General features: G+C 37.7%; 1 protein-coding gene across 1 annotated transcript in view; it reads right to left on the reverse strand.

Moving 5' to 3' along the window:
• Nucleotides 1-27,070, reverse strand: part of smyd3 (SET and MYND domain containing 3) — a 205,383-nt gene that overhangs the window by 53,864 nt on the left and 124,449 nt on the right. Inside the window, exon 6 of the mRNA XM_084393098.1 lies at nucleotides 2,299-2,366. Within this exon, the coding sequence (XP_084249224.1) occupies nucleotides 2,299-2,366 (68 nt within the window). The remainder of the gene's footprint in view (nucleotides 1-2,298; nucleotides 2,367-27,070) is intronic.

Raw genomic sequence — 27,070 nt, forward strand, 5'->3', positions numbered from 1 at the left:
CTGTAAAAAAAAAAATAACAGCCACAAAAGACGGGATTTAAAGTTAGTTGGCTGAAGACTCAAGATTGGTTTGAAGATGACAAACGTACCAAGCACAATGTTCGCTCACCATTCCTGATTTCTAACACTCACAGCGTGGTCTTCCGCCTAGACGAATGCTGCTGCTCTCCTTATGTTTTCAGTCGTCTACTTTCTCATTCAAATGTAAATTGCATGAGTTTATTTCGTAGTTTAAGAGTTTAATCGGCCTTTAGAAATGGGAAATTCCACCGTGTAATCATGACCCCATCAAGAGCTCATCTAGGTGAAAAAAAAAAAAGCCACTTGGTGACAATTGTGAGCATGAAGATTAATTATGAAAGCCGTCAGCACTGATAAAAGTGTAATTTAAGAACAGTTCATCTCTAGGTCTCGGCCCTGTCACCGCCTCAAAGGGAGAAGGCAGAGCGTGACGGCACTAGTGCACTGACACTGGCCTGTCACATTTTAATTGCTATCCCCCTCTACAAACAGAAAACAGAGAGAAAGAATAGAGAGAGAGGATGAAGAAGATAGCACAGAGACAGTTCCTGTCATTTTTTTGTAAGACAGACCTATCGAACACTCCTGCAGCAACCAGAAGGCTAAATATAAAGTGTGTTGTACTACACCTAATGTGAAATCTATGGTGATTTTGCATGCATTGCATACACTATAGCATCACATTTTTAAAATAACAATACTAAACAAGTCACTCTCCATTCAGAAGCTTAAAAAAAATAATAATTCAGCATTTTCAGTGGTTCTTATGAGATGCATTTCAGCCCAGAGGATTCACTCCAAGTCTTACATACACGCACAAAGCAATTTGCAGAGGAAATCCCCTCTATTTCAGGGCTCACAATGTGTCTCGGCAAGTTGTAATTTAGTCACATTGAAAGCTGAATGTCTGTTTATGTGTAATTATTCTTGTTTCTTGTGCTGCTTTTGGTTCAGCCCCTTCGTGTGTGTGTGTGAACGGGAGCTTCCCTGAGGCATGTTCAGTAGCAAAGAGCAATCGTAGCATGTAATCCTAACTCATGTCAGAATCCCTCTTTGTGACTGCAGAGCTAATAATATTAACATGTTTTCTGTTACACAAATCTGCTGGGCATGAAAATAAGAACAGTGGCCAAACTGACAGAGACACAAGAGCATTGTGGGTAAAACTAAGACAAAATAAAACTTAAAGTATGGAAGTTCACGTTCCATATTTCATCTCAAGCATGAAGTACACTAGCTTTTGGGAAAGAAAATAAAACTTTATCCATGAGGAAAACATGTTTTGTTGTAGTGGAAATTATGCCCCAATTTTTTTTTAATGTGATTTAATTTAAAATTGTATTTAATAACTTTTAATTTTATGAAATAATTAACAATTTCAAAGAACACTTAATAATTAATAACTGTATGAAGGTTTATTCAACACTAACCCTAAGTTTGAACAATATTAGTAATGATGCTTTTCTTAGCAATTACCACAAATAATTTCCATGGTCAGTGCAAAACAAGACATCCTCTTATGTCACTCATCTGGGGTAATATCACCGTATTTTAAATATTTTTTATATTATGCAATAATTAATACTTTTTTATGGATTTTTTTTTTATCACTAACCCTACATGATTAATATGAACAGTTATGCTTTTCTTGGCAAGCAGCAATAATAATGTCCAACATTGCTGCATGTTCAGTGAAAAGTATGCTGGGATGTCCCTTATGTCAGTCATCTGGGGTAATATCACCGTATTTTAAATATAATAATATTTTGTATATATTAATTATTAATAATTTTATGCAATACTTTTCATTCTTTTTAAGTGCAATTAAATGTTTAATTTGATGTAAAGTCAGTATTTTTAATATTATGCAATAATTAATACTTTTTTGATGGATTGTTTCATCACTAACCCAAAGTATGAATAATAACAATAGTGACACTAATAATTTCCACAATTGTTCAATGTTTAGTGCAAAACATGCTGGAATGTCACTCATGTCCCTCACCTGGGGCTAAAATATTAATATTTTATATATTTTAATGATCAATAATATTATGCAATACTTTTAATCAATTTTAAGTGCAATTTAATGTTTAGTTTGATGTAAAAAAAGAAAGAAGAAAATTCATATTTTCATAATAGGGATTTTTTTAATCACTAATGCTAAGTATGGATAATATTAACAGTCACGCTTTTCTTAGCAAGAAGCACTAATAATGTCCACAATTGTTCTATGTTCAGTGCAAAGCATGCTGGGATGTCCCTCATGTCACTCACCTGGGGTAAAGCCCCACCCCCAAATCCTGCAGCTCTCCATCACTGATGCTGAAACAGTTGCAGGTCACCTGTGAGAAAAACACACACAAAAAAAAACATGCATATCAGAGTGAGGACATAATGATAATATTCTCCTCTCATCATTAGTTCTCTTGTTAATTTGACTATTTGTCTCTTTTTCTTCCCAAATAGAAAGTAATGATGCGGCCTGCCAAAAAAAAAAAACGTTTATGCAAATCTAAATTAACCCATGCTTTGGTGAGACCAGACTTGAATAAGTTGTTCTGATTTCGACCAGATCCCAGATGTTCACTATCAGTCCCCTCATGGAGAAGCACAAGGGCTTCATTGAGTGAGTGTGTGTGTGTTTGGCTGCTGCTGACTGATGGTCTGATTGCCGTAGGGACGACACGCTGCAGAACCGAAACTGGACCGAGTCCATCTCTCGTCCGTGACTAGTCACGGCAACCCGAAATGAAAGAGAGAGGAGAGGATGGTAGCAGGTGATTCTGACAGGTTTTTAGATTGGAGCTCTGCGGGACAGATGAGCGGAAGGAGAAAAGCAAACAAAACACAGTCGTAAATAGACAGCGTGAGTGTTGTTGACACGGGGAAAACAGCAGTGCGTGATTTCAGGGATATTTCACAACAGAATGAATTATTAACACTGAGAAAACGCATCCAAAAATGAACCAAATCGATTGTGCTGCGGGGTCAAAAAATCCATTTTATGTTTAAATAAATTATAGTTTAATACACCAACACCCTTAAAAGGATTAGTTCACCCAAAAAATGAAAGCTCTGTCAAACTGTACTCACCTTCATGTCATTCCTTCTCTGACTTTCTTTCCTCTGTGGAACACATGAGATTTTGAACAATGTCTAGGCTGCTTGTTTCCCTATAATGAATGTGAATTACTAAGGATGTAGTTCTAAACTACATATTTTCAAAATCAACTCTAATTGGTTTCAAGGGAACCCTGTATATTTAAGCAGGAATTTGAATTCAATCAATAACAAGGAATCTGCAAATATTATAATGCATTTTTGCTTTGGTTACAATTATACATGAAAAGATATAATGCATTATAATGTACATTATGAATACCTTTGCTTACATAAGGCATTGCCGAAATTTAAATCATTTGCTGAAAATCTTCACTTATTATGTTGTAACTCTCAAATATCGTCTACAATTGTGTACACTGCAACCTTCTGCAAAATAATAATAATATAAATATAATAATTAAATATTTAGTATTTTTATGATATATTATGGTACTTAATTATATTTGTGCAGTAGTTATAATCCATTTATTCACTTTTTGAGCATAGACCTGAAAGTGAAATTTCCAACTTTCGAATTTCGTAAATCTTGAATGATTTGAAGCACCGGTCAAAAAGTAGAGCACAAGAGGGTTAAGGAGAACAATCTAATGAAATCGTTGAGACTGCATTATAATATTCATACCCACAAGCATATTGACCCAATCGATCACAAACATCACCTCATTCCCAATGAAGAGCTTCAAACTCTAGCTAATGCAAATCGATTTAAATACACTGAAAAACAGCATCACGCACACAAGAAAGAAATTAAACGGTTGACAGGCAAAAACACCCCTTGATGTTGCCCTCGTATGAAAACATATTTCTGGCACATGCCCAACTAATTAATGGCTAATATATGTGCGGAGCTGCTGGGAAGACTGGCGGCTCTTCATGTGGCGCCATTGCAGAGTCTTTCATGTGGGGAGCGTGAGATGGGTTTCAAAAGGTGTGACTGAACGACTGCTTGGTTGCAGTCTCACTGACGACAGGTTGAAGTGTGTGTTTGTGTGCATATAGCATGTCTGAGGTCTGGCATCTCGCTCCACGTATCTGCACTACACAATAGAGAATTGGATCCACACTCACCCTATTTTAGTTACATGCCACTTCATTATTCACATATTGTTTTCTACATTCTGAAAATAAAAAAGCATGTAAAGACGGACAAATGACCTCTCGTGCTTTCAACAGGATCCAAAAACTTGAACTAGATGATGTGGGATAAATAAATCAACGTGAAATCATCCAGATGCAAAAAAATGTTAACATCTGTCCAAGTAAATGCAAGGAGACTCTGTTCTACAAAAAAACACACTGACACTGTATTCATTTACATTTTCCTTGGCAAGCAGTGAAGCTCTCAGATGAGCAATTTGGTCAAAGAGACATACTGCAGGGACAAACAAAGAAGGGTCACCCACATAAAAGATAATAATATATCAGAATACATATACTGTATATGCCTATGAAGTGAGAGAGTGAGAGAGTGAGAGAAAGAGAGTGAGCTCAAAACTTAAAATTCATAAAAATGATTAATAAGCCATTTCACATAACATATTAACATATAGTTCACAAGACAAAATAAAAGCTGAAAGAACCCCTTTTATAAACCTTCTTTTATAAAAAGAACCCCGTTACCTGGATGATCCACAACCTGGATGTTTTGTGATAGTTGTTCATGAGTCCATAATTTTCCAGCACCTTTTGCATATTTGAACCCTTTACAGCAGTGACTGTATGGTTTTGAGATCTATCTTCTCACACTGAGGACTCATACACAACTTTACAAAAGCTAAAAACATTCACTGATGCTCAAGAAGGAAACACGATGCATTAAAAGGATGGTTCACCCAAAAATGAAAATTCTGTCATTAATCACTCACCCTCACCCACACGAGAACAAACCTCAGTTCTTGCGGAAGCTCAAACGTGCTGCGTAACACGAGAATGAACCTCACTGGATCTTGCGGAAACTAAAACGCGCTGCGTAACACATGAGAATGAACCTCATTGGTTCTTGCGGAAGCTGAAACGTGCTGCGTAATACGAGAATGAACCTCATTGGTTCTTGTGAAAGCTCAAACGCGCTGCATAACACATGACAATGTGTCACACATTGAGCTTGCGGAAGCTCAAACGTGCTGTGTAACATGAGAATGAACCTCACTGGCTCTTACGGAAGATCAAACATGCTGCGTAACACGAGAATGAAGCTCATTGGTTCTTACGGAAGCTCAAACGTGCTGCGTAATACGAGAATGAGCCTCATTGGTTCTTGTGAAAGCTCAAACGCGCTGCATAACACGAGAATGTGTCACACATTGAGCTTGCGGAAGCATGAGAATGAACCTCACTGGCTCTTACGGAAGATCAAACGTGCTGCGTAACATGAGAATGAACCTCATTGGTTCTTACGGAAGCTCAAACGTGCTGCTTAACATGAGAATGAACCTCATTGGTTCTTACGGAAGATCAAACGTGCTGCGTAACATGAGAATGAACCTCATTGGTTCTTACGGAAGCTCAAACGTGCTGCTTAACATGAGAATGAACCTCATTGGATCTTGCGGAAACTAAAACGCGCTGCGTAACACATGAGAATGAACCTCAATGGATCTTGCGGAAACTAAAACGCGCTGCGTAACACATGAGAATGAACCTCATTGGTTCTTGCGAAGATCAAACGCGCTGCGTAACACATGAGAATGAACCTCATTGGTTCTTGTAAAAGCTCAAACGCGCTGCAAAAAACAATTTGAATGAACCTCATTGGTTCTTGCGGAAGCTCAAACGTGCTGCATAACACGAGAATGAACCTCATTGGATCTTGCAGAAACTAAAACGCAAGAACCAATGAGGTTTATTCTCGTGTTACGCAGCACGTTTAAGCTTAAGCAAGAACCAATGAGGTTCATTCTCATGTGTTACGCAGCGCGTTTGATCTTCGCAAGAACCAATGAGGTTCATGCTCATGTATTACGCAGTACGTTTGAGCTTCTGAAAGAACCAGTGAGGTTCATTCTCATGTGTTACGCAGCACATTTGAGCTTCAGCAAGAATCAATGAGGTTTATTCTCATGTTATGCAGCACGTCTGATTTTTTCAAGAACCAAAGAGGTTCATTATCCATGATGATATGATGATATGGTACACAGCATTTTTGAGGTAATTTGCTCCATCTCCATCAGTGCTGTTACATAATGCCCTCAAAACTCTGCCAGTGATTTCTCCATTAAAAGTTCTAAAAAGTTCAAAAACAACTTTACCATTTACTTTGAGCGTGATGTGTTGTGTGTGCAGATGGCGCATACTGGCAGGAAAGGCAGAGAAGTGATTCACACCATTGAATAACAGGTCTACAGTACAGTTGGTGTGATGTCAGTGCAGCACGGTGCTTTTGAGTTACTGAGCACGAATGGCTGCTCTGACTTTACATGTTCAACATGGGGTATCATAATAGGATGTATACGTGAGCATGTTTTTTTTTTTCATTTAGTACTTTTCCCAGAACACAAAAAAAGTACAATTTACCCTGATCATCTGATTCAAGTTTACACCCCCCTGCTCTTAAAGGGTTAGTTCACCCAAAAATGTAAAAATTTTAAAGCACGTTTGAGCTTCCGCAAGAACCAATGAGGTTCATTGTCGTGTTACGCAGCGCGTTTGATCTTCCGCAAGAACCAATGAGGTTCATTCTCATGTGTTACGCAACTAACACGAGAATTAACCTCATTGGATCTTGCGGAAACTAAAATGTGCTGTGTAACACGAGAATGAACCTCATTGGTTCTTGCTGAAGCTCAAACGTGCTGTGTAACACAAGAATGAACTTCATTCGGAAAGTCACATGAGAGGAGGCAATACCTCCATCACGCTATGATTGGTTATGGTTGGATATGATTCGTCCGTGCGATAAATCCCGCCTCTTGTTTTCCTGCGCGTTCGCGAATCGGTTTGAACAAACAAAATAATGGCGTTAATGGGAAGACTAACCCAATGTCTGTTAACCCAAACATCATCAGGTGGTATCACTCATTTTTGACCAACAGGGCCCAGCAGATCCGAGTGAACCAGACATTATCTGAGTGTAAAGTCATCAATACAGGTGTTCCGCGAGGATGTGTGAGTTCTCCCATTCGGTTTCATTATACACAAACGATTGTACAAGCAGTCATCCCAGCACTTTTATTGTCAAGTTTTCGAATGACACTGCCATCTTGGGACTTATAGATACAGACACTGACATTTCTGGCTATAGTTTGGAGGTTAAAAAGTTTGTACAATGGTGTGAGGACCATCATCTCATTGTAGCCTAAATACTAAGAAAACAGAAGAAATTATTTTTGATCCAGAACATCTAGGGGACCATACTCCATTAATGGCCCATAACATTTGTATTACACAGGTTCATTCTAACAAATTTGAGGGTGTATATATTTCCATGTGAGTTCTGTATGCACTAGTATCCAACAGCGACTCAACTTCTTGTGAAGACTCAGGGTGTTTGGGGTTGGACAGAGGGTATTGATGTTATTTTATCATGCTGGGATAGAGAGTGTATTTCGTTACGGAATCATAGCTTGGTTTGGTAACATATCAGCTAAGTTATGTGTAAGTTATGAGCTAAGCCAAATGTTCTTTGAGAAAACCATAGTTAAACAGGCTAGGAAAATTATAGCGGACCCCTACCATGTCCTGTACTCAGAGTACGAACTGCTCCCATCAGGTAGACGCTATAGGATTCCAATTAAATACAGGAAAAGATACCTGAATAGGTATAAAAACTCTTTCGTCCCTTTGCCGGCGAATCTCCTAAATTCGGGACATGGGGTGGGTGTGAAATGAGGGGCTGTGTTGTAGGTACTAAATGCACTTATGTCTGCACTTTTTTTGTTTCTGTGTCTGTTACTGCACTATAATTGTATGTATTTTATGTGGCAGCTTTTGTGACCAAGACAAATTTCCCTAAGGACAAATAAAGTAATCTTGAATCTTTAATCTAGAAGACTAATTAAAAAGTAATTAAACAACTTACCCACCTACTGTAGATATCACCGCTTTATGTCCCATCAAAATCAAACGTGAAATGGCCTGAAAACATGATGACTGTTGTATGTATATTGCCACTGCAGAACATACATACTCTGAATATAAGAGACACCAAGCATTTTAAAAGTAGTATAAAAGCCCAGTTCATGGATACATTGGTCACACTGGCTTTGTCTGCCGGGACAGAAAGGGCACTAAACAAATATTATGATCAGTTGTATCTCATTTGCAAAACCGAAAGCATGGCTGGCTGAGCGTACTGACACAAAAGCACAAGGCTGTTGCTGTCAGCCCCAAAAAACGCCAGCCACACCAAAAGACACGCAACTCAAAGCCCTGCTGCAAACGCTCTCTGGACAGCAACCAGAACTCTGTCAGAGTTCATCAAAAACACAGAGGCTCCCTGGGAAATAGAACAGTGCACATCTTTGTCCGAAGGCTGTTTTACATCTACTGAAGGGCTGCCCATCAAAAACAGAAAAGAAAAGGAAGAAAAACACGGCCAACAACAGAATTACATTAGAACAACAACATCGTCTCCCCTCTGTCTCATCAGCACACCTGCTTTCTACTACAGGGATCAAAGCAGGCGATTCCATCACAATGGCAGGATCCAAGCGAGATGCAGAGGATGGCTGGTTTCGAGAAAGACACTCAATATAATAAATAGGTTTCTGTTCTCGTCTGGCCCTCCCCTCAGATCTGCAATGCAGCCCAGGGGTCTCGCAGCGCTCATGGACCGGAGTCGTGAGAGGTGTTTTTCAGATGAATCTGACACGGCAGGGTCTAAGAGAAAATGTCTTTAATCACAGGCTGTCTCCTCTTTCCACCGGAGGTGCGAACACTGGGAACAAATCTATACATTTGTAGCCTTTGGGGAAACATTAGGTTTCTGACTTGGGCTAATTTTTCTTTACACAATCTTGGGAGAAAATTAAATTCTGTCACAAGGGGATACATCAATTCTTTTTTCAATTTATACAGAATTGAAAGGTCTATATAAAGTGAACGGAGAGCTCTATAGAGTATTTCAGCCATGCAAAAACACGCAATATATAGTTACAGCTATGATGTATAGCTAATTATACACCACTGCACAGAACCCATAACGAATGAATATTAACCTACTGTATATAACTGTATCTTGTGACTGAAGGATGGCATATATTGTAAAAAAAAAAAAATCATATCAATTACCTATGAACACTATGAAAAGTTAAACAAATAGTAAAATAAATGTAATCCATTTATATATCTATTGTATAAATACTGTACATTTTCCCACTTTAAAATGTCATTCTCATCACCAACAATTTCATCATAGAATGCTATTAAATTATACATAATCTGACATGTGAATGACATTGTTGTAGGAATGTTCATTCATTTCAGAGAAATTAATTAATTAATTAACTAACGACAAACAAACAAATTTGTTTATGGTGCAGATATGACGTCAGATCCCGGAAGTCTAACTCGCCACTGGTTCCTTCGAGTATTTATATTGGGTTTTATAATGGGGTTTTAGATTTATGAGTAAAATAAAGCCTGTGGTAAACATAACTTGACAATACTTTGACGTTTTGTTCTTTATACTGTATACTGCACACACTCACACCCCAAACTGTCTTATCTAGTTACTTATTAACAACGTATGTTTTCAAAAATGAACATAACTGCTTCAAAATTCACGTTTTCACTATGGGTGTGTGTATTTTTAGAGCAAAACATCAAAGTATCATCAAGTTATGTTTACCATAGGCTTTATTTTACACATTAAAAAAAACAAAAAAAACATAGGAAAATCTCAAAGGAACCAGCGGCGAATTAGACTTCCGGTTCTGACGTCATACCTGCACCACTTTATTGCAAATTAGATAATTTGGATAAAACCTCTGACAAATTAGTTTGAAAAATTAATTTTCTAAAAGTCCACCTGTCCAAAAGTGCTTATAGTTGAAGAATCACCCAGTTATGAGTTGTAAAAACTGTTCACATCTTCATCAAGATCATAATGACAAATTTACTCCCATTTGCCCTAATATGTAAAAACAATGTAATTGGCTAAAGGTTGTTAACTAGTGAACTCTAAAATAATTTTTAGTACTGCCTAGTGTGCTTTCTTTGTTCCTCAACATTTTAGAGTATATATAAATTCATTTATGATAATATTATCATTATTATATGTCATTAACAACCAAAAACATGTTTTTTTGTTTTGTTGAGTGCCAGGTGCCCTATCACAGGCCAGGAATAAGGGCGGGGGAGTACTCTGGATTCGGGCCAAATTCCAAACTCGGAGCCCTCTCCTCGGACAGCACGCATCTGACTTATTTATAAGTGTGAACTTGTGAATGATAATTCTGACACAAGGGCATTTAGAGTTAGAGTAACCTAAAGGTTGCGGGTTTGATTCTCAATTCTCAATCGCCAATCGCTCCACGGGCACCACAGCAAAAAAATGGCTGCCCACTGCTCCGGATGTGTGTGTCCATGGTTTTCAGTGTGTGTGCGTTCACTATACTCACTACTCCTAATGTGTGTGCACTAACTTGGATGGGTTAAATGCACAGGACAAATTCCGAGAATGGGTTACCATACTTGGCACATACATGTCACTTTCACTTTTCAACACCAACACATATAAAACACTTGAGATTGCACTATTCACACATTCTTCCTCCAATATTTAAATGAGTTTTTTTTCCTTAAACTATTTCGTCCATCCCCAGTCCTGAATACATGGTGACATCCTTGCTAACAAGCTAATTCAAATGTGTGCACTTGATTTCCTGCGGTACACCGGTAATTTCTGTGGATGGCTTTGTCTTTGTATCCCAGCATGCCTCTTTGCCCTCCTCATCTAAATGCAGAACAACGTACATACCTGGTTATGTTTGTAAAGGGCTTTTCAATCTCAGCGGTAAGTCTTACGCCATTAGGCAGCACAACTGTTATTAAATGGCTAGGGAAGGAAGCTGGGAAAAACAACCAATAAAACCAACAAGAGTTTAGATGCATCAAGCTCCAAATCTTTCTTTGTCCTCCCAGACGAAATCCACCGGCTGTGAGAAGCACTCAAGCACAGCGTCAACATCTGCAGTTCAGACTGGGGTCCTCGCTGGATGGCGTACACCCACGGTCACCTCCAGGAGAACATCTTTAATAAGAGCAAGCAGTCTGAGACAGAGATGTGTTCATTACTGAAGACCATTAAAAAAAAAAAGGCCATTAGTGAGTATTTACAGAGTGCTAATACTATGGGGATCCATGATTTTCTTGCCTCTCTTTTGGGAGTACAGGGCGATCTGCCAACAATGTTAATGTAGGTTTGGAGCAGGCACAGTGCCCGATGTTATAAATAAAGGTTGCTTGTGTGGTTGGATGGATGGTAGATACCATTTAAGGTCAGTCTACATGAGGGAGGGTTTGAGCCTTCTAAAATAAGGAGATGAGGAGAGGGGTTTGTTTATCTTACTGACTAGTCGCTCATACAAAAACACTTTAGTAAGGGCTGACCTCTCACACCCAGAGCAACCTGCACTGAAGGAGTGAGGCGTTAAATACAGTAAATAGAAATAGTTATACAGTTAAATAGAAACATTATGAATAAAGTATCTTAGTATTAGTAAAGAAACACTACACCCCTACAGACTAAACTCGTAATACGCATGACATCACCATTTTCCCAAATTCATGTTTTGTAGTTTAAGCAGAGAAAACTTCAAAAGCTTCCACTCTGAATCCCGTTTTCAAATGTTTGCGTTTTCAGGCCCCCAAAATGAACCAATCGCATTAAAAGTTTTTCTTTTTAGTTGAAAACGGTGTAGTGTAAACAGATCCTTAGTCTCATTTCCCAAGGAAGCACATTTTGCTGGATGAATCAGTCACACTGTCTGTGTCTGTGTGTGTGTGTTTGTGTGTGTGTGCATCTTGTGTTTGTCTCAGTGTGATAGAGAGTGAGAAGCAGCAGGCTTCTTTCACATGATGGCATCTCCACCTGTCTGCTCTGACATCTAGGTTCTGTGTGACATCCGTAGCCCATGGCAACAGGACCTGCGACTCCTAGACACACACTCCATCTGCAGTCAGTGTGTGAAGCAACAAGATTAAAACTATCAAAATCCATCCTAAATGGACCTAAAAAAAAATCTCACATTCCCACACCCTGCCTGCTGACCTTTACCACTGTAAGAACTGTGAAATTGGGTTTTGTGGTATTTCCCCTCTAAAGGTAAAAAAAAAGCATTGGCTCCTAATCGTGCCTTTGTTGGGTGACTATGAGGAAGAAGCATTAAGAATTGCCTGGTGGAACATTTTTATTTATTTTTTGCTAAGACTTAGGTGTGTTTGTGTCATTAAGGACTGCAGTCTGTCTGTGCAGGATTGGTTTATTCTTACATGATGTGTATATAAGAACTGTTGTGGTGTTGAGCTCTAATCTCTGCGGTCTGCAGCGGCTCAGGTATGTCTACCTGATAGTTAGCACTTCACTGCACAGTCTGGTGTGAAGAGATGATCCATGACTGTAAGATCAAACCACCAAACGGTTTTACACACACACACACACACACACACACGCACGCACGCACGCGTTGGGTTTTGATAATTTATGGAGACATTCCATAGACAATGCTTTTTATACTGTACAGACTGCATATTCTATCCCCTTACACTAACCCTAAACCTACCCTCAGAAAACTTTCTGCATTTTTACATTTTCAAAAAACATCACTTAGTATGATTTATAAGCTTTTTCCTCATGGGGACCAAAACATGTCTTCACAAGGACAAGGAATATCGAATATTGCCATATTAAATAATTTTAAATAAACTAATAATTACTTAAATAATAAAATAAATAAAATAAAATAAAATAAAATAAAATAAAATAAAATAAAATAAAATAAAATAAAATAAAATAAAATAAAATAAAATAAAATAAAATCCTCACTCATAATGTTTTTTGAGTGTGTTTTCACTAACCCCCATCTCAGAGCTGGACATCACCATCTGTGCCATCATGCTCCATGCCCCCCCAAATAATGTCATACCCCCAAAGTGTGTGTGTGTGTGTGTGTGTGTGTGTGTGTGTGTGTGTGTGTGTGTGTGTGTGTGTGTGTGTGTGTGTGTGTGTGTGTGTGTGTGTGTGTGTGTGTGTAAATATGCATGCACTGCATGCACTATAAATAAAGAGCCACTGTCAGTCATGTGTTATCAATGATGGGAATCAAACAGTCTGGGGAATAAATCACACCCACAGCAGGGTGCGAGTGGAAAAATGGAATCTCCATATCCTGCCAAAAATATCACTGGATGAGATCCAATCCAAACTGTATGTATAAGGTAAAGCTACATAGATACACTGAATGAATTTCCTACAGAGCATGTTATTTTAAGTCAGACTTCCAGCCAACAGTGTATACTTAAGTTAATGTAAATTTACAGTAATGCAGTGGTAAGACAGTCAGTCCTTGTAAATAAATACTGCATATGGCTATGCATACAATTTATGATGTACAAATATATGGTGTATACTATCGACTTCAAATTCAAAACAGATGGCAATCGTATTTCTTTGTATCCCCTGATGCACTGGGATATATTTTACAACTCCCCACATTCTTGCTTAACTATATACTAGATCACAGAAAGCCAATACGGTTACTATGAAATTGCCTTGCATCTTTGAGGCTTAGAGTAAGAATAAAACTTCATTTGCATTGGCAACATGTACTTTTAGATTTATTGGCCTACCTCTTCTTCACAGGGGGCTTATTTATGACCCCATGGACTCACTTTTAATACACTTTTCCTTCTCATGCTGTGAAAGGGACATTTGTACAATGAAGACAAGGCTTAAAGCATTTTTAATACTGACTGAAACCAGAACAGACTTCATAAAATAAACAAGGAGAAATTATACTGTATAAATGCAGTTTATAAAATGTATATACTGACTTAACGCAGGCATCCTCAATTAGAGAAAAAGATTGGAGTAAAAAGTCAGGATGCACTCACGTTTTTTCTCATGTTCTTATTGTGCGACTCATTAAAAACATCATGTAGTGTGTAATTAGCTCCTCAATAAAATATTTAGCAGCACTGTGTTCTTCATGAATAAATATTCTGCACAATGGAGCTGAATTTGACAATATGTTTTAGCAAGCGGAACTGTGATGGAGTTTAATAACTGTTTTCTACACAGCCTGCATGTAAAATACATTAAAAAGGAATTTACAGTTTAATGCATTACAATGCACAAACTATTGTTACATGTTAAAAATTATATATATTTTTTTGTAATTAATATGAAAAAATTACAATTGTGTAATTATATATAATTTTTTTATCATTTTAGAAAAAAGTATTACATATATATATACTAGAAAAAATTTAATTTAGCTATTCCAAACATAGCCATATACACTCAACTAAAGGATTATTAGGAACACCATACTAATACTGTGTTTGACCCCCTTTCGCCTTCAGAACTGCCTTAATTCTACGTGGCATTGATTCAACAAGGTGCTGAAAGCATTCTTTAGAAATGTTGGCCCATATTGATAGGATAGCATCTTGCAGTTGATGGAGATTTGTGGGATGCACATCCAGGGCACGAAGCTCCCGTTCCACCACATCCCAAAGATGCTCTATTGGGTTGAGATCTGGTGACTGTGGGGGCCATTTTAGTACAGTGAACTCATTGTCATGTTCAAGAAACCAATTTGAAATGATTGGAGCTTTGTGACATGGTGCATTATCCTGCTGGAAGTAGCCATCAGAGGATGGGTACATGGTGGTCATAAAGGGATGGACATGGTCAGAAACAATGCTCAGGTAGGCCGTGGCATTTAAACGATGCCCAATTGGCACTAAGGGGCCTAAAGTGTGCCAAGAAAACATCCCCCACACCATTACACCACCACCACCAGCCTGCACAGTGGTAACAAGGCATGATGGATCCATGTTCTCATTCTGTTTACGCCAAATTCTGACTCTACCATCTGAATGTCTCAACAGAAATCGAGACTCATCAGACCAGGCAACATTTTTCCAGTCTTCAACTGTCCAATTTTGGTGAGCTTGTGCAAATTGTAGCCTCTTTTTCCTATTTGTAGTGGAGATGAGTGGTACCCGGTGGGGTCTTCTGCTGTTGTAGCCCATCCGCCTCAAGGTTGTGCGTGTTGTGGCTTCACAAATGCTTTGCTGCATACCTCGGTTGTAACGAGTGGTTATTTCAGTCAAAGTTGCTCTTTATCAGCTTGAATCAGTCGGCCCATTCTCCTCTGACCTCTAGCATCAACAAGGCATTTTCGCCCACAGGACTGCCGCATACTGGATGTTTTTCCCTTTTCACACCATTCTTTGTAAACCCTAGAAATGATTGTGCGTGAAAATCCCAGTAACTGAGCAGATTGTGAAATACTCAGACCGGCCTGTCTGGCACCAACAACCATGCCACGCTCAAAATTGCTTTAATCACCTTTCTTTCCCATTCTGACATTCAGTTTGGAGTTCAGGAGATTGTCTTGACCAGGACCACACCCCTAAATGCATTGAAGCAACTGCCATGTGATTGGTTGATTAGATAATTGCATTAATGATACATTGAACAGGTGTTCCTAATAATCCTTTAGGTGAGTGTAGATATATGCATACCGTATTTTTCTGGAATATAAGGGAGTGTTCACACTTGGCAGGTTTGGTAAGATTAAAACGAACCTTGGTGCGATTGCTCTGTTAGTGCGATTCATTTGAATAAAGTATGAACGTTGCCATCCGAACCCATGGTGCGCACCAAACAAGAGAACAGAGAAAAGATGGGTCTCTGTCTGCTTCCAAACGAACTCTGGAGCGACTGAAATATGAACACAACATGGACCACAGACATGTAAACGAACCAAAAATGGGACATGATGTCACAAGATGCGACCCTGAAAAGGACAGAAAGGACAGCTGTTTTTTCTCATCATAGTCGCGATGTTGCCCATCAGAGTTCAGTACAGGCATCAGAACCGTGTCTCCTCGCAGCGAATCTTCATTTGTGTGTGTGATGGAGGGATTCCTGCCACTGTGTTATCTCCTTTACACATTTTCTAAGCTCTTTACGAGTTCTCAGCTAGTCAAAATACCATCACATGTCGGCTACGCACATTCAACGAGCGCATTTATCCCGGCACACAGCATTGTGTTGGATGTTTGGTAAATTCGGTCTCAAAATATATAATAAATGCCGACCAATCAGGTTGTGAACATATCCTTATGACTTTAGGTTCATAATCTTTAAGTATTAATAATGCCAATGCTAAGCAGACCAGGAGTAAGTCCGGAGTACTTTAAGTGTGAACACACAAGTTGCGTTCTTTTCATAATCTGAAACATGCTGCGACTTATATTTCAAAGTCTAGAATTACAATAACCATTATGTTCGCACAGCGCCTCTGCACTTACAATTTCTCTCAACATGGGGACAGGAGAGCTGTCCGTCAATACATGGAAAAACAAAGTAACTTGCGTTACTTATTTGAAAAAATAATTCTGATATTTTGTAGTAAATTTAAAAGTAATGCGTTACTTTACTAGTTACTTAAAATAAGCAATCTGATTACAAAACTCATGGTACTTGTAATGATTTACCCCCAAAACTGTGTATGCTTCATTCCTGTTCAGTTACTGTTAAATGTAAAGGATTTGTCATGGTGTGAGGGGAACTAAAGTACATGTTTATAGTGTTTATAATGTTTGCAAACATTTTGTTTTACCACCAGCATTTTACATAATTTTGTAATTTTGTAATCATAGTATGTAGTTGTGCTGGGAGTCAATTGTTTTATTTGAGATAACACAATGAGACATGCCAAATTGTGCAGACATAATTTTTTGCCAGGCTGTCCAACACAATATGAATTACTGATTAAGTCAATGTCTGCAGAGCTTTGAGCTTTTCTTTTTTTGCATAGTAAAATAAAACGTATGGCTAGTTTGTCTTTTTTGCCAAATAATTTTGTCAGATAAATACTTTAACCAAGTTTAGAGTTTTGGTCTTCCTTAATATTTAACATACTCATATTCTGAATGTTTAAATGAATATGTAGGGTCATAAAACACAGATACAGTCTATCCCCTCTAGACATCACTTATATATACAGCGACTACTGTATATACTGTATAATGAAAAGTGAAATGTGTAAACGTTTAGGAGTAAACCAGCCTACAGAGCTAACAGGCAACGAATAAAAGCCACAAAACTCCTATTTTGATTTCATGAGGTCACATGACCGCATCTTAACGATAAAATGACGGATCATATCAGTTTGACTGTAATTTGCACTATATGTTAATCCATCGGAAGCAGAACATCTCCACAAATTCACCATATACATTCACTACGAGGCAAGACCACAGTGTAGAGCTCTTAAGATTTTGAGCTATCCACGATGAGAGAGTCATGATCCATAATCATCAAGTTCTGAGAGAGCATTAAATCAATCCACAACATTATCTCGCACACACAGACATATCAATGTCCGCAGGGCTCTAGGTTCCGCTTAAAGCTTCTTAGATTACAGCCAGAGACACTTAAGAGCGTAGGACTGGCACGAAACGCATGCAATATGAATCAGACGTTTTAAAATCACCAACATTTAATATGTTTCATTCTGCCCATGACGAAGTCTGAGGAAGCTCTGGGCGTGTAGAGAGAGTAATGAGTCTGTTAAATATATAATATCCCTGAGAAGTTCCAAGAAACATGGGCCAGCTCTCGTGAACGTCTCTGATGGTGATTTGTGACAGCACTTTCAGCTCGCCCTGAAGTCAAATCCTCTAACCTCCAATCAGAGCTGACCTCATCATTTCTTTCGCTATGCCACCTCACATTTATAATGTATGTGCATTTGAATATCTTTAAGTGAGATGTTACGTGTCCAATCCGACCATGAAATCGGCTCTCATGACACCATGTTGACACAACGGCGGTCTTGTCATGGCTGCATGTTCTGTGACACACTGTACTAGCCTCTACTATTTCCTACTCTTATCAGTGCAAAAAGGCTGTCAATTCTAGCGAGAGAAGTATTGGAGGATGGGCTGGAGGTACTGTATATTATGCAGCACGGACACCAAATGTCTCGTGTCAATGTCATCACGTCTTTGAGGGTGTGAGGTCAATATGAGGACACCAGGGGCCTTAAGACTTCTCTGTCCATTGCTGCCCAATAATGGCTTCACCATCGACTTGCCAACTCTAGGAACAAAATGCAATGTGATAAAGTGTGAATGACAAGATACAAGACAAGAAAATGAACTCTATATAGAGGAGTGATGTGTTTGATCATATTGCCTGGACATTTTTTTATACAAATCAAACATTATTTAAAATAAAAATAAATTCAATAGCATAAATACTATTACAGTGTTTGTAAACAGTTATACCTTAAAATGTATTTGGCGATATGTATTTTTCACATTTGCATTACAGTAATATAATCACTTTTTTTGCAAATACTATAATAAAAAATAAAAGAATTATATATTTATATATGTAGTGATGTATTTTCTAAATTAGTTTTTTTTTGTATTTATAAATTTGATTAATTCTTAAAAGTTTAATTATAGTATTTACAAAAGTTTTTAAATTTATAAATACTAAGTTATAAATACTATAATTAAAAAAATATATAAAATAAAAATAAACATTTCAAATATATATATTTACTTTATTTAACTTAATTTTTTTAGTTATATATATTTTTTAATTCCTTTATTTTTTAAATAGTTTTGCATAAAAAATAAAAATAGGCTTTATTTTGCTTCATGCAAATTCTTTGGTTTTGGTGTGAAACAACCCATTTTTCATGAGATCTGCCCTTTTAGAACACAAATGTTCTATACATTCATTATCTGTATATTAAGTGATTGTGTTGTGGATAAAACTGGCATACTGAAGCATTATAGTGTAAGGTTCCTCTGAACGCGAGTAATGTCTGAGGTCTGGGAACATTGCGGTGGTAGATGTGACATTATTGGATGCCTCTGAAAAAAACAAAACAGCTCATATCTAATAAATGCTGTTGTACTTCACATAGGGAATTTGTGCCCAGAGCTAGGAAGCACAGACACTCATATCTCACTGCGCTGCAACAGATGTACTCCAAAACCTCATGAGGTCACATACAAACAGCATATTTGTATTCATTCACATACAAACAAGAAGAATCCTTATTTTCCCTTAAAATATTCACCTTAAGTATGTCCCAGTATGTCCAGAATCCAGAGCACATCCATGATTGATGGCTCCGGATGAGAGTGGCATGCCTCGCCCAACAGCAAGAGAGTAAAAGCTGTCTTTTATGAAAAGCACACAGCATGAAATCGTTGGTGTTGCCACTGGAGCGCAAGACCAAATTCTGTCTTTCTGATGGGATCCTGAACTTTGTTTGAACTTGAGAAATGAAAGAGGACCGCTAATGATGTCCTCCTACGCAACGAAACCTGTCAGTGGGACTGGCAGTGATATGGACTAACTTCCCTAGTTGTGTTTAAGTCTCAGGACTGGCAACTTTTTCGGGTTCAACCCATGCAAGGTACACGTGTAACATTTAAAGTCCAAAGGTGATGAGGATGAGGGCAAGTTAAGAGTTTAAAAATGGCAACAAGGCATATTAACAAAAGCGAACAACTCTAGACAGAGTGCATAGCAAACACCAACAATACTGGACCAAGACAGAAAGAAAATGAGAAACTTAAATACTCAATGATAATGAACTCAATAATGATCAGCTGTGATAATTAAAAAAAAAAATCTGTCCATGCATCAGAGGGCTAAAACAGAGCTAAAAATCAGCACTCACATGTTAAAAAAACTCTTTAAGCATCTTTATGACCCGTGTCCCACCATTAGCATTTTTACAAAGAGTCAACAGAGGAAACTTAAAGTTGGAGCGAGAGCAGAGAGAGAGACAGTGCAGGACTGATTTAATCGGGATGAGAGAGTCTAGGGGACTGTACTGGATATGACAATAGCATGCACTAAAGAGGACACTAGTCCATCTTATCAGCAATATGGCAGCGCTGATGAGCAGATTTCATTGGAATGAAGAGGGATCTGATCAGATAAACTTTATCTGCACCAGACAGCAGAGAGAGAAAGTGTGCATGCCTAGTTTTAGACTGTACAATGCTACTGTGGGCACAACACAGATATTCTCACACAGTGCAGGAATTAGTTCATGGTCTGAAACCTTTTTTTAATAAACCAAATTAAGCATAATACATATTCAAATAATATCACAAATAAAGGTCCCATTTTTAAAACATTAGTTAAAGGGATACTCATTTTACAACTCCCCCAGAGTTAAACAGTTGAGTTTTACCGTTTTTGAATCCATTCAGCCGATCTCCGGGTCTGGGGGTCCCACTTTTAGCATAGCTTAGCTTAATGAATTGAACCGGACAAGACCATTAGCATCTCTCTCAAAAAAAATGACCAAAGAGTTTAGATATTTTTCCTATTTAAAACTTGACTCTTCTGTAGTTACATCGTGTACTAAGGCCGACAGAAAATGAAATGTAATGATATGACGCAACACATGCCGCCTGATAATAGGCTACTGAGCTGGGGACTATTATCAGGTGCTGCGTCATATCATTACGCCTGCTTCACCCATGGTACTGCAGCAAAGTTTCTTGATTATTACGCAGGAATGAGAGTATAGTTCCTAGCCATATCAGCCTAGAAAATCGCAACTTTTCATTTTCCGTCGGTCTTAGTACACGATGTAACTACAGAAGAGTCAAGTTTTAAATAGGAAAAATATCGAAACTCTTTGTTCATTTTTTTGAGAGAGATGCTAATGGTCTTGTCCGGTTCAATTCATTATGCTAAGCTATGCTAAAAGTGGTACCGCCAGACCCGGAGATCGGCTGAATGGATTCGAAAACGGTAAAACTCAACTGTTTAAAGGGTTAGTTCACCCAAAAATGAAAATTCTGTCAGTAATTACTCACCCTCATGTTGTTCCAACCCCGTAAGACCTTCGTTCATCTTCGGAACACAAATTAAGATATTTTTGATTAAATCTTAGAGTTGTCTAACTCCTCCATAGGCTTCCAAGGAACCGAAACTTGCTGGCCCAGAAAATGTATTAAAGACATCGTTAATATAGTCCAAGTGACTCCAGTGGCTCAATCTTAAGTTTATAAAGCGACGAGAATACTTTTTGTGCGCAAAAACAAAAATAACGACTTTATTTATAACGACTTATATTTATATTCCACTATTTATTTCCTTCTCTCTGGACCTCTAGTTGGTTCGCATAGTGTTTTTGCGCAGCGCGTCTGTGTTACACGTCACCACGTAGGCTCACTATTGGCCGACGCTTATCATGTGTGATACGTGGTGACGTGCAACACAGACGCGCTACGCTTAAACACTACGCAAAAAGACCCGAGGCCCAGAGAGAAGGAAATGAAAAGTGGAATAAAGTCGTTATTTTTGTTTGTTTTTGCGCACAAAAAGTATTCTCGTCGCTTTATAAACTTAAGATTGAGCCACTGGAGTCACTTGGACTATATTAACGATGTCTTTAATAAATTTTTTGGGCCAGCAAGTTTCGGTTCCTTGGAAGCCTATGGAGGAGTTAGACAACTTTAAGATTTAATCAAAAATATCTTAATTTGTGTTCCGAAGATGAACGAAGGTCTTACGGGGTTGGAACAACATGAGGGTGAGTAATTACTGACAGAATTTTCATTTTTGGGTGAACTAACCCTTTAACTCTGGGGGAGTTGTAAAATGAGCCTATTTCCAAAAAAAAGTGGAGTATCCCTTTAATGAGAAATATATTTCTTACAACTTTTTTGAACATTTGCTAATGTTAGTTAATAAAAATACAATTATTCATTGTTTGTTCATGTTAGTTCACAGTGCATTAACTAATGTTCGCAGACACATATTTTGATAAAAAAATATATATATATTAGTAAATGTAGAAATTAACATTAACTAAGATTTATAAATGCTGTAGAAGTATTGTTCATTGTTAGTTCTTCTTTACTAATGTTGCTAATCTTAACAAATGAAACCTTATTGTAAAGTGTTACCAAAAAAAAAAAATTACAAACAAAATAATAATACTAATAATTTTAAAATAAAATAAAATAAGACCCACATTTTAAAAATAACCAGTCATAGTGTCACATGTATGTTCTGTTTTCATACGGTTTTCATTGTGTTGTATTTCCAGTTAGCTTCTAAGTTGTTTATTAGTCCTGTCATCCTCTGTTCCCTGTCAGTTTGTCACGGTGGTTTCTAATTGATTTTGTTAGTTCAGTTCAGGCGTGTTTCATTAATTATCTCGTCAGCTCCTTAGTTTGCCCTTATATATAAGCCCTCTGTTTCTGTGAGTTCCTTGTTCTGCGTTGTTAGTTGTTAGAGTTGGTTGTGTACTGGGACACATAGAGTCACAAAAACGATGAATCTAGTTAAAAATGAAATAGAAAGGATTTATAGTTTGTCAGTGACAGTATTGTTTTGAACTGTCAAGTCTAATATTTTACAACCTATCTTTTTTTTACCACAAATGGCAATATACTAAATGGACTGTATTTCTATCCTGTCTGCTTTGACTGAAGTCTAATGTATTGGGACAATTTAGGGCCGAATCTGCACACACTGGATTTTTAACTGATCTTTTGATGAGTGGTAAGAATTTAATTGGTTAGTTTTCCTGTGGTGAGTCAGTTAACTAATCACTGCTAACTCCTCATTAATAATGCAAGAGAAGATTGAATGCGTGTACATCCTATAGGTATTACTATTTATGAGAGCATTTCATTTATGTAAAACCCTACAGGACACAATGATGCAGAAGTGTCTTTGTCCAAAACTGCATGTTTTAATGAATAAAAAAATAAAGCATGTCACAACTATCAGTCATGCACACACCAGTCTGCCAATGGAGGCCTCAGAGCAATAAGTAGAAATGACAGGCATATAGATAAATGCCAACAGTCCAGCAAAAACATATAAGCAACACATCAATAAAGAACAACTCAATACTAAGACTGTCCCCAGGAGACAGAGAATGGCGCTATCAAACACAATCTCTTCATTATTTGGACACATAAGTCACAGGTAAAATACATGAATTTTGTTGTATTAGAAAATAAAGATCAAACCACAAATGCAGATGCTATAGCTTTTCTCAAAAAAAAAAAAAAAAAAAAAAACCCTTTTCCGAGCCATTTTTGCAATTACTTTTAGTCCCAAGGCCAACTATTTGTTTTTAATAACACTTGGTTTGACATTTTGAAATCTAAGGCAATGCAATTCGGACATTTTTAGTGTCTTATGTCCAGGTTTGTTTTCATACTTTTTGGACTTGGCTGGAAGGCATATTAAAGGCAAGGAAGGCAGCTATTAAAATAGACCTAAAATCCAGCAGAACAAGGCTAGAAAGACAACTCATTTAAGAGTTTGGCATCTGTGCAGCATTAATATTCCTAGCAGAAGGTGGAGAGGGTGTCTGGCACCGGGTGTTCTTGGCAAAGACAGGTGACTATATGATCTGAACTCAGAGAGCTGGGGGCAATATTTCATTATGGGACTTTAACAGTGATGTAATACCAAAGCATGCATATTTCAGCCTGCAAAAATACAGCATGATTAAAGTATAAGCAATTTCAGAAAGGCTAGCAATAGCAAGCTAATTTTGAAAGCATAAGATCCAACCCTCCCAAGGGTTTGGAAGGTCTCCAAAGCCACGCTTCCTTCAAAACACATGAACGCACACAGCCAGAGCAGAGTCTGCAAAGCGTCATGAGAGACTGCGTTAAACTACCTCATGTCTCAAAGCATATAACATTACAATAATAATGAACTTAAGCAACTTACAGAGCTCTGACTTGTACCACCTGACTGATGCAGATTCATTTCGGCATTGATAGTGTTGCCAGATAAACGCATAAATCCAAGTCTGAGGACGTTAACATCTCTGGGTAGAGCGTCGCGGGTTGCCATCTCGTAATTACAGTTACAACGTGGCGTGAACGCAGCATAAGCTTGTTGTTTTGGTCAAAAATGTAAAAACTCATAGGAACTCACTGATGGCGTGTGATGTCTGCGCGAGCAGGTGCGCGGAGGTATGAAAATACATATGCTGACAAGCAGGCAGGACATCCTATTATTGCATTCGGACAGAATACAATGATTGGACGAAAATGTTTTGAGTCCTGAGACTTCCACAGAAGATATATGTACATATTTTAATATGTAGACCACTTATTATCGATTGCTATCATGATGTGAAGAGAGTTTCAACCAGAATAACAAAAAAAATATTTTATGAAAAACATTGCCTACCCTCGACCTTTAAGCTCTCGTTGCAGAAATTTAAAGCAAGGAACTTTATGCATAAATGAGGCCTTTGTGAGGGATTCTGAGAGGGTTCAGTTCATTGGATGAAAATGATAAATTAAATTAAGTAAAGAATAACTTATAATAAAAATAAATAAATAAAACAAAAAATATATAAAAATAAATTAATGTATATAAAATAAAAAAAGTATAATTACATCATGTTAATTGCTGTATACTGTATGTTTAACATTTTTAACAAACTAAGATTTTAGCGTTGCATTTACAACAAGTCTTGCCCCAAATAATTTCGGATGACCAAACAGGTTTTATGATTGGAAGACATTCTTTCTTTAATACAAGGAAACTTTTCAATATCCTCAATATGCCTAGTTCAGATGTGCCAGAAGTGGTTCTGGCACTAGATGTGGAAAAGGCGTTTGATAGAGTTGAGTGGGGATATCTATTTCGTATAATGGAAAGCTTTGGTTTTGATGATCGTTTTATTTCCTGGATCAAACTATTGTATGTCTCCCCACAGGCATCTATTTTAACTAATGGTGTGGTTTCACCACCTTTTTTGCTTCAGAGGGGCACTAGGCAGGGCTGCCCTTTGTTGCCTTTGTTTTTTGCCATTGCCATTGAGCCCTTAGCTATCTGGCTTCGTGAGGATGTAAATTTTAAAAGGTATAAATCGGCTAACATTGCACATTCACTTCTACCATTTAAATGGGCGCCTGATGAATTTAAGTATCTGAGTATTACTGTGACCAAATCTTTAACTGGAATGTATATGTTTCTAATTTTGTCCCCTTACTTAAAAAGGTCGAGTCTGACATGGAACGTTGGGCTAACCTCCCTCTTTCTCTTGCTGGGCGTATAAGCCTAATCAAGATGACTGTTCTTCCCAAGTTTTTGTATTTATTTCAGCATATTCCAATTTTTCTTAAGAAAACGTTTTTTATGGATTTGGACAAACGAATAATTTCCTTTTTATGGGGAAATGGACCAGCTCGAATTAAGAAATCAGTTTTAGAGCTCCCTAAAAACAAGGGAGGTCTTGCACTCCCAAACTTTTTGCACTATTATTGGGCCTGCAATATCCAGAAAATGGTATACTGGAGGAACAATCTGAATTCTGAACCCCCTTGCTGGGCCTACCTGGAACAGTCCTCAGCACGCCTCACTCTGCACTCAGTTATATGCTCTCAACTACCATTGCCTACCAACATTAGTTCAAATTTAGTAGTATCTCACTCAGTTAAGATATGGACTCGATTTAGAAAACAGACCGGGTTGCATAGGTCTTCTACACTCTCTCCGATAATTAAAAACCACAGTTTTGCACCCTCTAATATGGATGAGGCGTTTCGCATATGGTTTGATAAAGGCATAAGGACCATTGATGATCTCTATGAGTGTGGAGTTTTCTCGTCCTTTCATAACCTTTCCAAAAGATTTGACTTACCTAATTCCCACTTATTTCGTTTCTTTCAAGTCAGGCATTTTGTGCAAAAACTATTCCCTCACTTTCCGAATCGCCCCCCTGAATCGCCATTGGATGACTTCTTAAAGCTTGAACCACATTCAAAACACTGTATTTCTGTAATTTATAATTTGATTCACAATAATGATCCAGCCTCTACAAGTAGGGCCAGAGCGGCGTGGGAGGAAGACTTGGGATTTGAAATCTCTGATGAACATTGGGAGCGCATTCTTGCTCTCATACACACATCATCTATAAGTGCAAGACATGGCCTAATACAGTGTAAGATTCTACATAGGGTTTACTATACAAATGCTAAACTTGCTAAAATATACCAGCGATGCATGTAATAGGTGCAAGCAATCACCAGCAGATCTCATTCATATGTTATGGGGATGCCCTAAATTATATGATTACTGGACTAAAATATTCAAAATTCTGAGAGAAGCCTTTGCCATAGATCTTGACATAAATCGTCTTCTGGCCATCTTTGGGATGACCGTTGAAGTTAACCTTTCTGTAACGGTTCAAAAGGCTCTAGCCTTTACTACTTTGCTAGCGAGACGTCTCATACTTCTGAAGTGGAAACATGCCTCAGCCCCTTCTTTTGATTCATGGCTGAAAGAAGTGTTCACTTGCATTAAATTGGAAAAAATCAGACTGTCACAGACTGGATCTTTAAGGACCTTTGATAAACTGTGGCGCCCCTTTTTAGACTATTTACTAGCTAATTCTCAAGACACTTAAGCTGAGCATCCTCTGATGATTTATTTATTTTATTTTGAAAATGCTTTAAGATATCAATATTGTATTCTTTTTTTATTTTTATTGGAGGCTGTAGGTTGTTTATTTGAGGGAGGGTTTTATTAGGGTATTAACAGTGTACGATTATTTCATAAAATCATTGTTATTATACGTTGACTTGATGTTCCCAGCTGAAAAACCAATAAAGAAATTTTAATTACAATTTTTAACAACTTATTAAAAGTGTTATAATTGTAAAAAATAACATAATTTAACATAAGCATCATACTAAAACATGCAAT

Source organism: Rutilus rutilus (assembly GCF_951802725.1).
Source record: "Rutilus rutilus genome assembly, chromosome: 21".
In the NCBI taxonomy this organism is placed as follows: Eukaryota; Metazoa; Chordata; class Actinopteri; order Cypriniformes; family Leuciscidae; genus Rutilus; species Rutilus rutilus.